The following is a 13730-nucleotide window of genomic DNA, read 5'->3' as shown; positions in this document are numbered from 1 at the left end:
CACATGCAATGTCACGTCCTGCTAGTGTTACCATAACAATGAGATAAATTCTATAATGTGTGCTGTTTTGAATCTGGATTGACACTCGATTCCTGCTCATTTAAACTCCTTTAATTTGATTTGCTGCTTTTTTTTCCCCTCCGAAAAGATTTCTCACCTCGATCAACGCTTTTCGGGCTCCAACTGATATTGCTTGAATCAGTGCTTCCTTGCATGGTATCAGTCTTGAGCTTACCTTGCTCTTTGCTTTTTCCCTTGGGGATTTAAAAAAATTTTTTTAAAGAGTATCCAATTCATTTTTTCCAATTAAGGGGCAATTTAGCGTGGCCAATCCACCTACCCTGCTAATCTTTTGGGTTGTGGGGGCAAAACCCACACAAACAGGGGGAGACTGTGTAAACTCCACACGGGCAGTGACCCAGAGTCGGGATTGAACCTGGGACCTCGCCGCCGTGAGGTAACCGTGCTAACCACTTGTGCCACCATGCTGTTCTCATCTGCTCTCACACAGATTGACCTATGTTTGATCGAGTTGTTGAATAAGCACTTTCCTGCCATACTTTGTTTTTGTCAGGCTGTCTTTTTTTGCTCTTTGTTCATGACCCAAATTACTTTCCTTTCAGTTAATGTGAACAAGATCAAAGACTTTGGTGAAGCTGCCAAGCGGGAAATGATGATGGATCGGCAGGCATTTGAGAATGCTCGCAGGTTGAGCCATGACACGATGGAGGAAAAGATCCCTTGGACGTGCCCAATTTTAACTGATTTGGGTCCGCAGCTAGCAGAGAGGGGGAGTAACAGTCAGGAGAAATACATTCAAGAGGAGCGAGAGAAAGGGATCTTGCAAGAAATCTTCCTCTCCAAAGACTGGTATGTCCTTGCTGTGTAATCCCTTTCCTTCTTCCCCATGTTTTTTAAAATTCTCTTAACTGGTGAGAAGTGAAGCTTACAGTGTATGAGTGCATGTCATGGGGTAGTCATAGATCACAGTGATTGACAACAGCTACTGCAGAAACAGAAGTCCCAGATCAAGTGGGAACGATCAGGTCAGGCTCATCTGAGCTGTGTCTTTATCAGTGGACAAATCGTTTCCAGGCCTTGTAGTAATGTGTGTCGACACTTCCACACATGGGGTGGGTGGTAGAGATTGGTGGGGAATGAGGGAAAGGAAGGAGACCGATATTGGCGTTTTGCAGGTTGGAAAGAGGAATAAGTGTGCAAGATCAATAAGCAGGTACTTTGAGCTTTAGTGCAGTTAAATGCTGGCTTAAGACCACATGTTGTTGGACTCTAGATATTTGGTCGGTTTGAACATCTTTGCAGATCATGCAGAACAGAAGGGTGACAATTGGCCAATTGTGCCTATGCCAGCTCTTTGGAATAACTATCCAGTTAGTCCAACCCCTCCGCAGCATTTTCCTCCCCATAGCCCTGCAAATCGTTCCTCTACAAGTTTGTCCAACTCCTCTTGGAAAGTTTGTAATTGAGTCGTCTTCCGCCTGATTTTTCAAACCGTGCATACCAGATCATGATAACTACTAGCTCCATTAAATTTCTCTCCATCCTCCTCTCCTGTTTAGTGTTTTTTTTTTTGTCAGTTGGATCTGTGCCTCCTGGTTACTGATCCTCCTCTGACCAGTGGGCAGCAAGTACCTTATTTACTCTGTCTAAGCCCTTAATGCTTTTGAACATCTGTATTGAATTGCCTCTGCTCCGAGTAACTTCACAGTACTCGAGTCCTTCATCCCTTGTATCTCACTAGTACATTTCCTCTGTACCCGACGAGCAAATGAAACTTGCATCTGGCATGCATACAACTTAAAACAGACACCCAATGTATTTAAAGTACTGATGCTAGTGTAAGTGTTGTCTTGTTGCTCCAAGATGGGTAACTAAACAAATAGCCTTGTCCATATCGAACCTTATTAGTTAATTAACTTGACTGCTGTTACAGAAGTAAAATGCAAGTTCATAGTTGAGATTGGATCATTCGGATATATTTAACCGTGATGCTGATCTAAATAAATGTAGTTTCTGAACATGTATTGTATTGTATTCTCTATTCACCGAATGTGTTTGTGCTTTTTCCTTGCTGACATTCTACTTGTATTTGTATTTGAATTCTTAGTGTTCCAGAGAGCCCCCACGAACCTGATGCAGAATCTTATGAAACAATTCCACCCAAGATCATTCCGTTGGATGATGTAAGTCTCTTCTGGACCCTGATTCAGTTAAAGCAGCAGAAAGTTACTACTTTTGAGTCATCTAGAGAATTTTGTTCCATACAAAAGGCGTAAATCTTGGCATTTTCATTCCATTTTATTTGTATATTTTAAATATAAATTTAGAGTACCCAATTATTTATGTTTTCCAATTAAGGGGCAATTTTGCGTGGCCAATTCACTTACCCTCTTTGGGTTGTGGGGGTGAAGCCCATGCAGACACAAGGGGGAATGTGCAAACTCCACACAGCCAGTGAACTAGGGCCGGGATTGAAAATGGAGCACAGTAAGAAGTCTTACAACACCAGGTTAAAGTCCAACATGTTTGTTTCAAACACTCGGAGCAGTGCTCCGAAAGCTAGTTTGAAACAAACATGTTGGACTTTAATCTGGTATTGTAAGACTTCTTACTGTGCTCACCCCAGTTCAACGCCGGCATCTCCACATCATAACGTACAGTGCAGAAGGAGGCCATTCGGCCCATCGGGTCTGCACCGACTCACACTTGCGCCCTATCCCCGTAACCCAATAACCCCTCCTAACCTTTTGGACACTACGGGCAATTTAGCATCTTTGGACTGTGGGAGGAAACCGGAGCACCCGGAGGAAACCCAAGCAGACACGGGGAGAACGTGCCCCAGCAGGGAATCGAACCTGGCACCCTGGCGCTGTGAAGCCACAGTGCTGCCCAATCCAGGTCCTCAACGCCATAGGCAGCAGTGCAAACCACAGCATTTTCTTTCTAATCTTGTGTGTGCTGTCTCAAATTAAATCACAGAGGGAAGTTGTTCTGTCCATGTTTCTGTGCCACCTTTGATTGAGCTGTCCAATTAGTGCCACATTCCCTTATGCTGATTGCCCAGAAATTTTCTCCCTTTTCAAGTATTTATCCAATTCACATTTGAAAGTTACTATTAGATCTGGCATGTATTTGTTGACCTGTTGCTTATTTTGGTGCCTCTGCATATTAATCTTGAGAAATGGAGCCATATAAGCCATGTTCCATCATAGTCAGCTGAGTTAGGCTGGCCGTTGGGCTTCTGCATAGAATTGCCCCAGGTGCCCTGATAGAGGGCAAAGCCAGGTGTGGGGATAAATGGAATTTGCTTCACCTGTGTACACTCTCCTCCACCCAGTGAATCAGAGTCATTGCAGCACAGACATCAAGTTCATGCCAGCTCTCTACAGAGTAACATTCCCGTGCTCTGGCCTTGTATCCTTATGTCCCCGAAACGCGCATCGCATTTACTGAGATTTCCACCACCCTAATTTCCCCCTTGCTGCTTTTAAAACAAAATCTTTCCCCAACCCTACACTCTTGATTAAAATTGTGTACATACAATCCCTGATCCTTGTATGAGTATATAATGGGAACACGTTTTATTATGGTTGAATAGAAGGCACTAATATAAAGATTGCTCACAATGGTGAGCCCCACAGTAGAGATACCATAGAACTGTACCCCAGGAAGAGTGCATACCTTCTGACAGTGATGGAGAATGGGTTGTAAGGAAGACTACATTCTTATCAGCAGTTGAATCAGTACAATTTGACATCTATTGAAACGTTTCCTTCAGGCATGGTATTTTATTTTTCTCCCCAGGAGAATGGCACAGAGGATCCCTTGTATGAGGAGCCATTGCAAACAGTTGCTGCTTCTCAGTCCCCAGATGGTCCAGGAAGCTCCAAACTGCCACCAGTACTGGCTAACTTGATGGGCAGTATGGGCATGGTAAAGACCCAGCAGCCTGGATCAAATGCTAATCCCAGCATCAATGTCCAGGAGTTGCTCACCTCCCTCATGGTAAGTAGGTATTTTACGCTTTTTAAAAAAAATATAAAATGCCAGTTAAAAGATTGAGCTGCATTCTCCGGGTGGAAAAATAGTGTTCGGCAATCGGCTGGAGAATCCCCATTTCTGACTAAATTGGGGGTGGCGCCGCTTTTGCGATGCTCTGCCCCCTCCAAAGCGGTGTGCTCAAGGAGTGCGTCGATGGCCTTGGGTTTTTGCCTGAGCCCTCCTCCTCCTCCCCCGATGCTCCGTCTCCTCCAAAGCGGCATACTCTAGGAATGTGTTGCACAATGTGTCGACGGCCTCGGGATGTTGTCTGAGGCCCAACACCCGATGGTGCACCCCCGACCAGCTAAATTCCAGACGGCGGGTTCTCATGGCATTACCTGTCGGGAACTCGGCGTGGTTGCTGCGGACTCGGTCCCGCGCCGCCGCAGTTGGGAGCGGGCCAGTCCGCAGGCAGGGGGGACTTGGGCTGGGGGCACTTGGGAGGTGGTCCGGGACGCGCGAACAGGCCAAAGGGGTAGGGTCACTATTTTGCAGGCCGGGTCCGTGTGTGTCTGGCGCCATGTTGCACGGCATGACCGAATCGGCAGCTAGAGCCGGGTGCTCTACGCTGCCTTTCTGCAGCTCCCAGCCAAACGGAGGATCAGTGGCCATTTTGCGTTGAATGTTTACCAGACTGATTCCAGGGATGACGGGACTGTCGTATGAGGAGAGATTGACTAGGTTGGGATTGTTCCCGCGACCCATGCAGACACTGGGAGAATGTGCAAAGTCCGCACAGACAGCGGAGCGGAATCAAACCCGGGTCCTCAGCGCTGTAAGGTAGCAGCGCTAACCACTGTGCTGCTGTGCCACCCCTCTACTCCTCACTCTTACTCCCAGTTGACATTCCAGTGCACTACTATGGATGTGCTGTATATTTTGGGTTGTTGTTAGATTCCATGGTGCGATTGAGAAATAGTTAGTGCCCTGAAGAACTTTTGACCCAAGTTACCCATTTGGCCATTCAAATGGTTCATTTGTGGCTCCCAACTTTACTCTAGCAAATAACTGCTTTGTGAAACAGATGTTGTCACCCAAGGTGCTATTTCGAAATGTGTAACCTCATGTTAAACTAAGGTAATCGTTTACTGATTGGATCTGTGAGTTAACCTATTTTCTCTGTACATTTCAGAGCAATCAAAAGCCCATTGAGGAATTAGTCAAGCAGCCAGAGTTCTCTGATAAAATCAAACAGCTGCTTGGACCACTACAGAACCAAGTCCCTCCAGGTACTGTTGCTCGTTATGCTTTCCCTTAATTTGCTCTGTTTTAATTACCTTTGCTCAAGAGTCGCCAGGTACCTTTCTGATACCACCGCAAGGTTCAAACCGAATACTGATCAATGACTCAATACACCAGTTAGTAAGTTTGAAATCAATGCACATTTATTTACACACAGTCAATTATTGCTCATGCATAAACTCTACTCGCTAAACTACAACTACTACTAAAGGCCTATACTTAGCTTCGAGTGCCCACTCAGTCAGAGGAACAATGGCCGTTGTCTGGTTCTGATACTGCTGGCTTCGAACTGGTATGGAATAGTAGCTAGGAGCGCCTATCTCGTAGTGTGCGTTGACCTTAGACTTACTTGGTTGGTGCTTGGCGGCCTCTCGTCACTGAGAGCCAAATGCCAAGGTGATGATGGAAGAGTAAGAGAGCAAACTGACCTTGGGAGCTCTGCTTTATACCCCAAGGGGTTTTGCGCCCTTCTGGGCAGACCCTGGACTTGGTCCCAATTAATTGGACCATGTCCCAATCGTTCGTATCGATTTTCTCCAATACTGGGGTTGTTCCCCGATCGTTGGGCAGGCTCTAGGTAACCGTTGGCCTGCCTTTATTTTAGCTTCCACTGGTGCCGGGGAGTCTGTCCTGGTACCAATTGTTTCAATGTTTCTTTTTGTCCCCGGAGATAGCTCATTACTATGCTAATGGCTTGCAATTTCAGTTCTGTCTGGGTTCTGCAGGTTCCAATCCACAGGAAACCTTGCACCTGCTTGTTTTTCTAGTGCTGTCCATTTTTTCCTACACTCTTTGCGAGTATCCAGTTTGGAATCGGGACGTGGCTATGTACCCTATGTGCCAGTGAGCCACTTGTGTTTCCAACCAAGGTTGCTGCAGAGTGATGGGTATTAAAAATCCTGTTAAGTTTAGTAATGCAGTGGCGCAGTGAGTAGCACTGCTGCCTCACGGCGCCGAGGTCCCAGGTTCGATCCCGGCTCTGGGTCACTGTCCGTGTGGAGTTTGCACATTCTCCCCGTGTTTGCGTGGGTTTCGCCCCCACAACCCAAAAAGGTGCAAGCTAGGTGGATTGGCCACTCTAAATCGCCCCTTAATTGGAAAAATGATTGGGTAATCTAAATTTATAAAAAAAAAAAAAAAAAGTTTAGTAATGCTTCCGTTTCCTGCTAACGTTAGGTAGGGGACCATTCATTGTCCCTGCTCACAAAGGATAAATAAGCCTTTGGACAAGAGACCAGAGTGGCTGCTGTTTGCAAATCTTAATTAGAAAATTGCTGCTTAATCAGAAATAAAAGAATTGGGGACTAAATTTATTTTATAAAAGAGTTACTCAGCCTGTGATAGGCATTCCTCAAGTGAGGTTAAGACATTAATCAGCCATGCTCCACTTTTTAAAAATAAATTTAGAGTACCCAATTATTTTTCTTTTCCCAATTAAGGGGCAATTTAGCATGGCCAATCCACCTAACCTGCACATCTTTGATTGTGGGGGTGAAACTCATGCAGAAATGGGGAGAATGTGCAAACTCCACACTGACAGTTACCCAGGGCCGGGATTTGAACCTAGGTCCTGAGTGCCGCAGTCCCAGTGCTATCCACTGCGCCACATGCTGCCCCAGCCATGCTCCACTTGATTAGCAGAACAGACTTGAGGAACTGAATCACCTCCTTCAGATCGTCAGAGTTGAACTCACACAATTAGTACCCAGATGTTGAGTTCCTGAAAGCTACAGTACTGTTGTTAATTCAATGATTAAGTATCTTGTCTGCCCAGGGAAATCTGGCAGGTCAAAAGGCAAAGTTTCGCAGAAACCTTTGAATTGTATCAACCATAGGGAATAAACAGCATCCATCCATCTTGAACGATGGAAATTCCACCTTTGATCCAACCCACCCAGCTTTCCAGTATTGACTATTCTTAACCCAATATTCCCTCTCTTTCTGGCCCTTATGAAGACATTGACTTTGTTCTCCAGGAATATGTTGCACAACGTGTCGACTGCCTGGGGATGTTGCCTGAGGCCCACCCCCTGATGCTCCACCCCCGACCAGCCAAATTCCCGACGTCATGGATCTCATGGCATTACTTGTCGGGAATTCCCCAATTCTTTTATTTCTAATTAAGGAGCAATTTAGCATGGGCCCTCCCTTCACCAACACTCTGACTCCCTCCCTCCCCACCACTCCCTTCCTTTCCCTTTCGTTGGTACAAAGGCGAGAGTATCTGGTCTCCAGCGCAAAGTTTAATGCTTGTACCAATTTTTTTGTAGAAACGTGTTGTGAACTATTTTAATAATCAGAGTATCCACCCCCTCCCCGTACATTGGTACTGAGGGGAAGATATTCTGTTTCTCCAACACAAAATGAGTGTTTGTACTGTTTGGCCTTGTGTATATATATTTATTACTGTTTTAATAAAAAGATATGGGCAATTTGCCTACCCTGCACATCTTTGGGTTGTGGGGGTGGGATCTCCGCAAACACAGATTGTGCAAACTCCATACGGACAGTGGCCCAGGGCCGGAATCAAATCCGGGTCCTCAGTGCTATGAGGCTGCAGTGCTAACCACTGTGCCACTCTGGCTGAGTAACTCTTAGCCAATTCCTACAGCTTCTCACTTGCTCAATAAACTGGGAACAAAGAACAGTACAGCACAGGGACAGGCCCTTCAACCCTCCAAGCCAAACGCCTGTATCCTTCTATGTACCTGTCTATCTAAATAAGCCTTAAAGTCGCTAACATATCTGCCTCAACCACCTCACTTGGCAGTGCATTCCAGGCCACCACATCCTCTGTGTAAAAAAAAAAACACAAAACAAAACACAACTTTTTGTAACTGCAATTTGCCTGAACAACTCTGTATAGTGGAGTTCCACACTCTGGGTGAAAGGTTTCTCCTGAATTCCATTTTGGATTTTGTTGGTAACCATCTTAATTTCGATTAAGTTAAAGATATTCCCTAACTCATTATTGAATCCTTTAATCATTTTTTAAAGACTCCTCTCCAGGAAGAATTTTTGCAACTTTTACTGGCAGTGGAATCGGCAGTATTGGTGCGATGCATTCAACCACTGAGAAACCAATCCACTACGGTGTGCTTATCAGCTGGAGAATGGGATCCTCCAGCACATTGCCCAAGTGGCCAGTAGTCTTGTTTCAGAAGGCTAACTGGGTGGGGAAACATTTAGAATTGACCCTAACCATCACTTGGCATCCATTCATTTAGCAGCAGAGGTCTCCGACATTGGAATCCCTCCATAAAGACTTGCGGATTTTTTTTCTACTCCATGTTTTTTTAAAAAATAAATTTAGATTACCCAATTATTTTTCCAATTAAGGGGGCAATTTAGCATGGCCAATCCACCTACACTGCACATTTTTGGGTTGTGGGGGCGAAACCCACGCAGACACGGGGAGAATGTGCAAACTCCACACAGACAGTGACCCAGAGCCGGGATCGAACCTGGGACCTCAGCGCCGTGAGGCGGTTGTGCTAACCACTAGGCCACCGTGCTGCCCTTTTTCTACTCCATGTTGATTATTGTCACAGAAGAGTTTGTGTTTGATTTTATACTGCTGATCAATGTTTCAGAGTAGTGTTCCTAGCACTTGTGTGTACTCATGCTCTGACTCTCTCCCTGTTTCTCCATAGGTCCACGAATGGCTGGCCCCCCACCAGCAGTGAATGGCTTCCCTCCTAACCAAAATAATGGGCCTCACTTTCATCCGAGTGGCCCTACTCCACCAGGAGGACATTTCCCAGGTACAGATGTGGTTCTTTTCTGAGAAATGTCTGATGTGCCATCTTGTTTAACCTAAGCAATGTTTAACCTTGGTTGAAGGGGTCTAACTGCAAAACTTTTTTTTTTTTTTTTGTTTCCTCTCAGCTCCCCATGGTCCTAGCGGCCCAAGGATGATGGGCCCCCCTCATCAAAGGGATGGCTATTGGGACCAGCCAAACGACAACATGAGGGGCAACCCACATGGCATGCGTGGAGGACCCTACTCCCGTGGCCGGGGGCGTAGTGGCGACCAGAACTTCCGAGGCCGTAGTGGGCGAGGCCACCCCCACGGCGGAGGACGGGGAGGACATGGCAATGGAATGGGTGGCAACCATGGTGGAGGTAAGTGTCAGCCTGGAATTGATCTCTGGTGCCTAATGGTTCCATTTGTAGAGAGGTTCAAAAAGATAATGTGGAAGGGCCCAGTGTGACAATTTGTAGCTTCCCTTGTGTCTTGATGATTTTTGCATTTGTTGATCTTTCTGGAACTGCAGTATCAAGGTCAGGAAAGCTTTAATCTGAGCTGGGGTGGCATTCCTACCCAAAGCTTAGTCACATTTTCCCCTGTCTGCGATCGATTTGCTCGGTTCCTGCTGCTAGTCACTAGTCAATATTTCCTGCTCTATATTTATTTGGTGACAATGTGATCAGGCTGGGGTTGCCTCTGCATTTGAATATCGCCAATGCCTACTACCATAACACTTCTACCACCCTTGGCTTTGACACTTGGTGTTTGAGCTGAATCTACTGGGCGCTGAACATTGTTACCCTTTGGATAGACTGCTCAAACCCCTCCCCTCCCGGCCACAAATAACCTTCTAAATATTGCTCCTACTGATGAGAGACTGGCTCCAGAGAACAGTCATGTCTGAAGTACCGAGGGCGGCATGGTGGCACAGTGGTTAGCACCGCTGCCTGTGGCGCTGAGGACTTGGGTTCGATCCCAGCCCTGGGTCACTGTCCGTGTGGAGTTTGCACATTCCCGTGGGTCTCGCACCCACAACCCAAAGGTGTGCAGGGTAGGTGAATTGGTCACACTAAATTGCCCCTTAATTGGCAAAAAGAATAGTTGGATACACTCAAATTATTAAAAACAAATGTCTGAAAGTACCGAGGGCAGGTGCCAGGAGCATGTTTTCTTAACACCTTTTCATAAAGCAGCTGGGATGGTCAACAAATGCTGGCTTCGCCAGCAATATCCATGTTGTGTGAAAGAAACAAAACATCTTTAATTGGGAGGTGGGAGTAGTGGTAAGTGGGAATTGTGTTTAAAACTTTTTAAAAGGGTGAAGTTTTAAAATGGTGGCGGGAGGATTGAACTGGCACAAGAATGCTATCTAACTATTTTGTCTTCTCTTCCCCTTCCAACAGACATGTCAAACAGACCTATGTGCCGGCATTTCATGATGAAAGGTAGTTGTCGCTACGAGAGCAACTGTGCCTTCTACCACCCTGGTGTAAATGGCCCCCCACTGCCCTGAAATCTGAAATGATCTGGTTTAAGAAGTAACGGAGGAAAATGAGCATCGGCTGAGAGTGGAACCGTGGCCTGGCTGGGCCAGGCACTCGTACCTGTGGAGATTCCTGACATCCCAGAGTGAGCAGGCCTCCCTCTATCCTGTGGAAAGTTTGAACAGTTCACTGCTGTATTACAGACGAGCAGGACCCTGCCTGGGTCTCCATCACGGTCTACATAGGCTTCTAAATAATGGAACTGAAATGACATTAAGTTTGGGGTTTAGACCACTACAATATTGTTGCGTTGCTCAGATGCTGGGCCAAACTCCCAGTTTATTCCCCTTCCAGTTTCCTGTCTCCTGCCCCCCCCCCCCCCCCCCTCCCCACCAAGCCCCTGCAACCCATTTTTGTTTGCCTCTGTGAGGCTTATTAAGGCAGCTTGAGATGCAGATGAACTTTGAAGAGGAAAAAGGAACTGCTATTCTCAGACTGTGCTCTATACTTTTGCCAGGATGAAAAATAAACAAGACTGTCCTCTTCCCATTTAGTCATTATGACGTGATGAAGGGGGTGGGAAAGGGTTATGAACAGCTTATGCGTGGTCTGCTGAAGATTTAGGAAATGTCCTGCCCTCCCTCTCTGTTTGCTGATGTGCTTGTATTGGAAACGGCGCAGAGGAACATCCACACCTTAGACTAGGCAACTACTGAACGATTCTACCTCTGCATTAAAAAAAGATATTGGTCAATTATTTCAATACTGTATTCAACATCCAACTGAATTCTTTCTCTCCCAGTATCATGTTGAAACTTTATTTTCCAATGAAGGAGAAAAATGTGCTGAAATTGGAGCTTGCCATAACCAGTGTTTTCCAGCGATCTTCTATGGATGTTCCCTGATCACTTTTCCTATTAACTCCCAACTTCTGTTTCTCTCCTTCTCCCCCGCTCCATTCTCTTTTCCATTACAGAAGTGCTGATACCCTTTCAGTTGCCCTTTTGGTGTGCAGTAGCAGAAATATTTTCAAACTATTTTTGTAAATATCTATTTTGTAATAAATGCTCAGCATTTAGGTGATGAGTGTGGGGGAGGGAGCTCTATTGTACTTCGAAGGGTGATCTTTCTGACTCTTCCTCTGGTCTATTATATTGTTTAGGTCAGTCCTTGCAGCGTTCTTTCTCTCTTGCTTTAAACTTGCCTTTAAACTTGTCAGACCCAGGGAAATTTTCCCATCAAACCCGTATCCATTCTAGTGTGATTGTATTTCCACTGTGACACAATTGTTCATCAGAATAAACCAGAGCGGAAGTTCTCCTTGCATTGTCCAAACTGAAGTTTCTGGCTAAATGTGGCCAGCCTGGGTGTAAGCTCTTTCTTCAGCAGTTCTGTAGATGGTAAGATCTTTGAATGTTTTAAACTTGGAGGCATAGGCAGCTGGCTATTCAGAAACCACAGTTTCATACCCATTTGCAAAATTATCCTGCTTACATTTGAAGTATTAACAAGGCCAAGCTTAACTTCAAAGAGGAGGTTTCAGAGTTGAGGCTGTATTTGCGGGGGGCGTGGGGGGACGACAAAAGTAGTTAAAAGCTGTATAAGCCACCATTTAACCCTGAAATTCAGACATTTTGACATCTATCGTTCAGACTTCCCTCAACTGATAACTTTGATCTAGTCATCCCTTATTTCCCCTTGATCTCTGATTTTTGCACTTTTTTTAAAAAAATGTTGAAGGGTGCACTTCTGTTTTCTACTATTTTGTACACTTAGCCACACAGTAATCATCCATATCAGTATCCAATCACTTGCTGATGGGTGCAAAAATTGTTAATATCCAGCTTGGTGCTCAGTTTCATTCTAGGCCTGAACCTCTGATAGTTTAGTCATGGTTGAGGAGGAGGAGCTACTTTCCTGGCTCCCTGAACATGCTTTGTGTTAATGTGAAACTTTTTTTTAATCGTTTGAGCTAGGAACTGTACAGCCATCTTTTTGTTAATAAGAATCCACAGCACTTTGAGTCTGGTTTAGTTTTTTTCTGGCTTGAACAGATTAAAATCAGTACCTGTATTTTTTTTTAATTGAGAAAATCCACCTGCTAATAGAATTCACTAGTGTTACAGTTGGAAGTGACATTTTAGTGAAGGTTCTGATGCAGGGCCTAAATTGACACCGTGATAAATGTGCTGCAGCCTTTAGGAGGGAGCAGAAGGGGGAAGAGAAATGTGAAACGCTACTTTGAAATCAGTATTGTCAAGGGTTAACCACTCTAATCTTTCTTAGAAGGGGGCGTCATTACATTGTAGGAATGTATTGGATCAGAGCTTTCTTCCACATCCCCATACCCTGGGTGCTCTACCCCTCCCCTCCCTTCCCAGTTCCAAGTTGCACTAACAGTACTGTTGTACAGAAGCAAAACAATGACAATTTGATGATCTCTAAAACAGGGCAGTTACTTTATATTTTCCTTCAGGATATTTTGTTTAATTTTACAAATGTATATGTTTGATGTTTGTCAAGTTTGTTTTTTTTTATATATATATATGGAAAAAAGCCCATCAGAACTGATGTGGAGATAATGGCTGCTACTGATCATTTTACAGCTCAACTTTTTTTTGAACAATGGATATTGTACAGTTGTGTCCTTGTGCTTATTAAAAGTAATTGGGACATATTTTTTAAATAAACAAATAAAGTATTTTGAAAATGGCTTCATGCCTGTGTGCACCTTTTGCAGATGTGTGACAACTCAGGGATCTTTGCTGCCTAAAAGTATGCAATGTGATTGTTTTCTGTGAAAACCTTTGCTCGTCTCTTATTTTTGGAGACCTTTTATTGTTGGGATAGTTATCTGTCCTATCTTTTGTATTTCATTTTTCTATTTTGATAATAAAACATTGTGAAACCACAGAGCTGTTCTTGATGTTAATTTGTGAAACTGCACCACACAATGGATGAATTGATGGCAGGAATGAATGAATTGATGGCAGGGATGAATGAATTGATGGCAGGGATGAATGAATTGATGGCAGGATATGGAACGAGGTTGCTAATGCAAAATAACAGTCGCATAATTTAAATATATAAAATATACTACAGCTGAGAACCTCTTCTCCACTTGCATATCTAAGGAGAGTGTAGATAAACTGAAAGCAACTACTAAATTAAGTAATGCACAACCCAAATGA

At 44.7% G+C, this 13730-nt stretch overlaps 1 protein-coding gene across 2 annotated transcripts in view; it reads left to right on the top strand.

The window, feature by feature from the left end:
* Positions 1-13452, top strand: part of ppp1r10 (protein phosphatase 1, regulatory subunit 10) — a 35012-nt gene extending 21560 nt beyond the window's left edge. For both annotated transcript variants that reach the window (XM_038817590.1, XM_038817589.1), the window contains 7 exons: positions 624-870; positions 2129-2204; positions 3826-4026; positions 5195-5291; positions 8958-9068; positions 9193-9429; positions 10459-13452. In XM_038817590.1, the coding sequence (XP_038673518.1) occupies positions 624-870; positions 2129-2204; positions 3826-4026; positions 5195-5291; positions 8958-9068; positions 9193-9429; positions 10459-10568 (1079 nt within the window). In that variant the 3' untranslated portion in view covers positions 10569-13452. The remainder of the gene's footprint in view (positions 1-623; positions 871-2128; positions 2205-3825; positions 4027-5194; positions 5292-8957; positions 9069-9192; positions 9430-10458) is intronic.
* The last annotated feature ends 278 nt before the right edge of the window (positions 13453-13730 follow it).

This window comes from Scyliorhinus canicula, chromosome 13 (genome assembly GCF_902713615.1).
Source record: "Scyliorhinus canicula chromosome 13, sScyCan1.1, whole genome shotgun sequence".
Classification (NCBI taxonomy): domain Eukaryota; kingdom Metazoa; phylum Chordata; class Chondrichthyes; order Carcharhiniformes; family Scyliorhinidae; genus Scyliorhinus; species Scyliorhinus canicula.
This window is presented reverse-complemented; position numbering and strand designations above follow the sequence as displayed.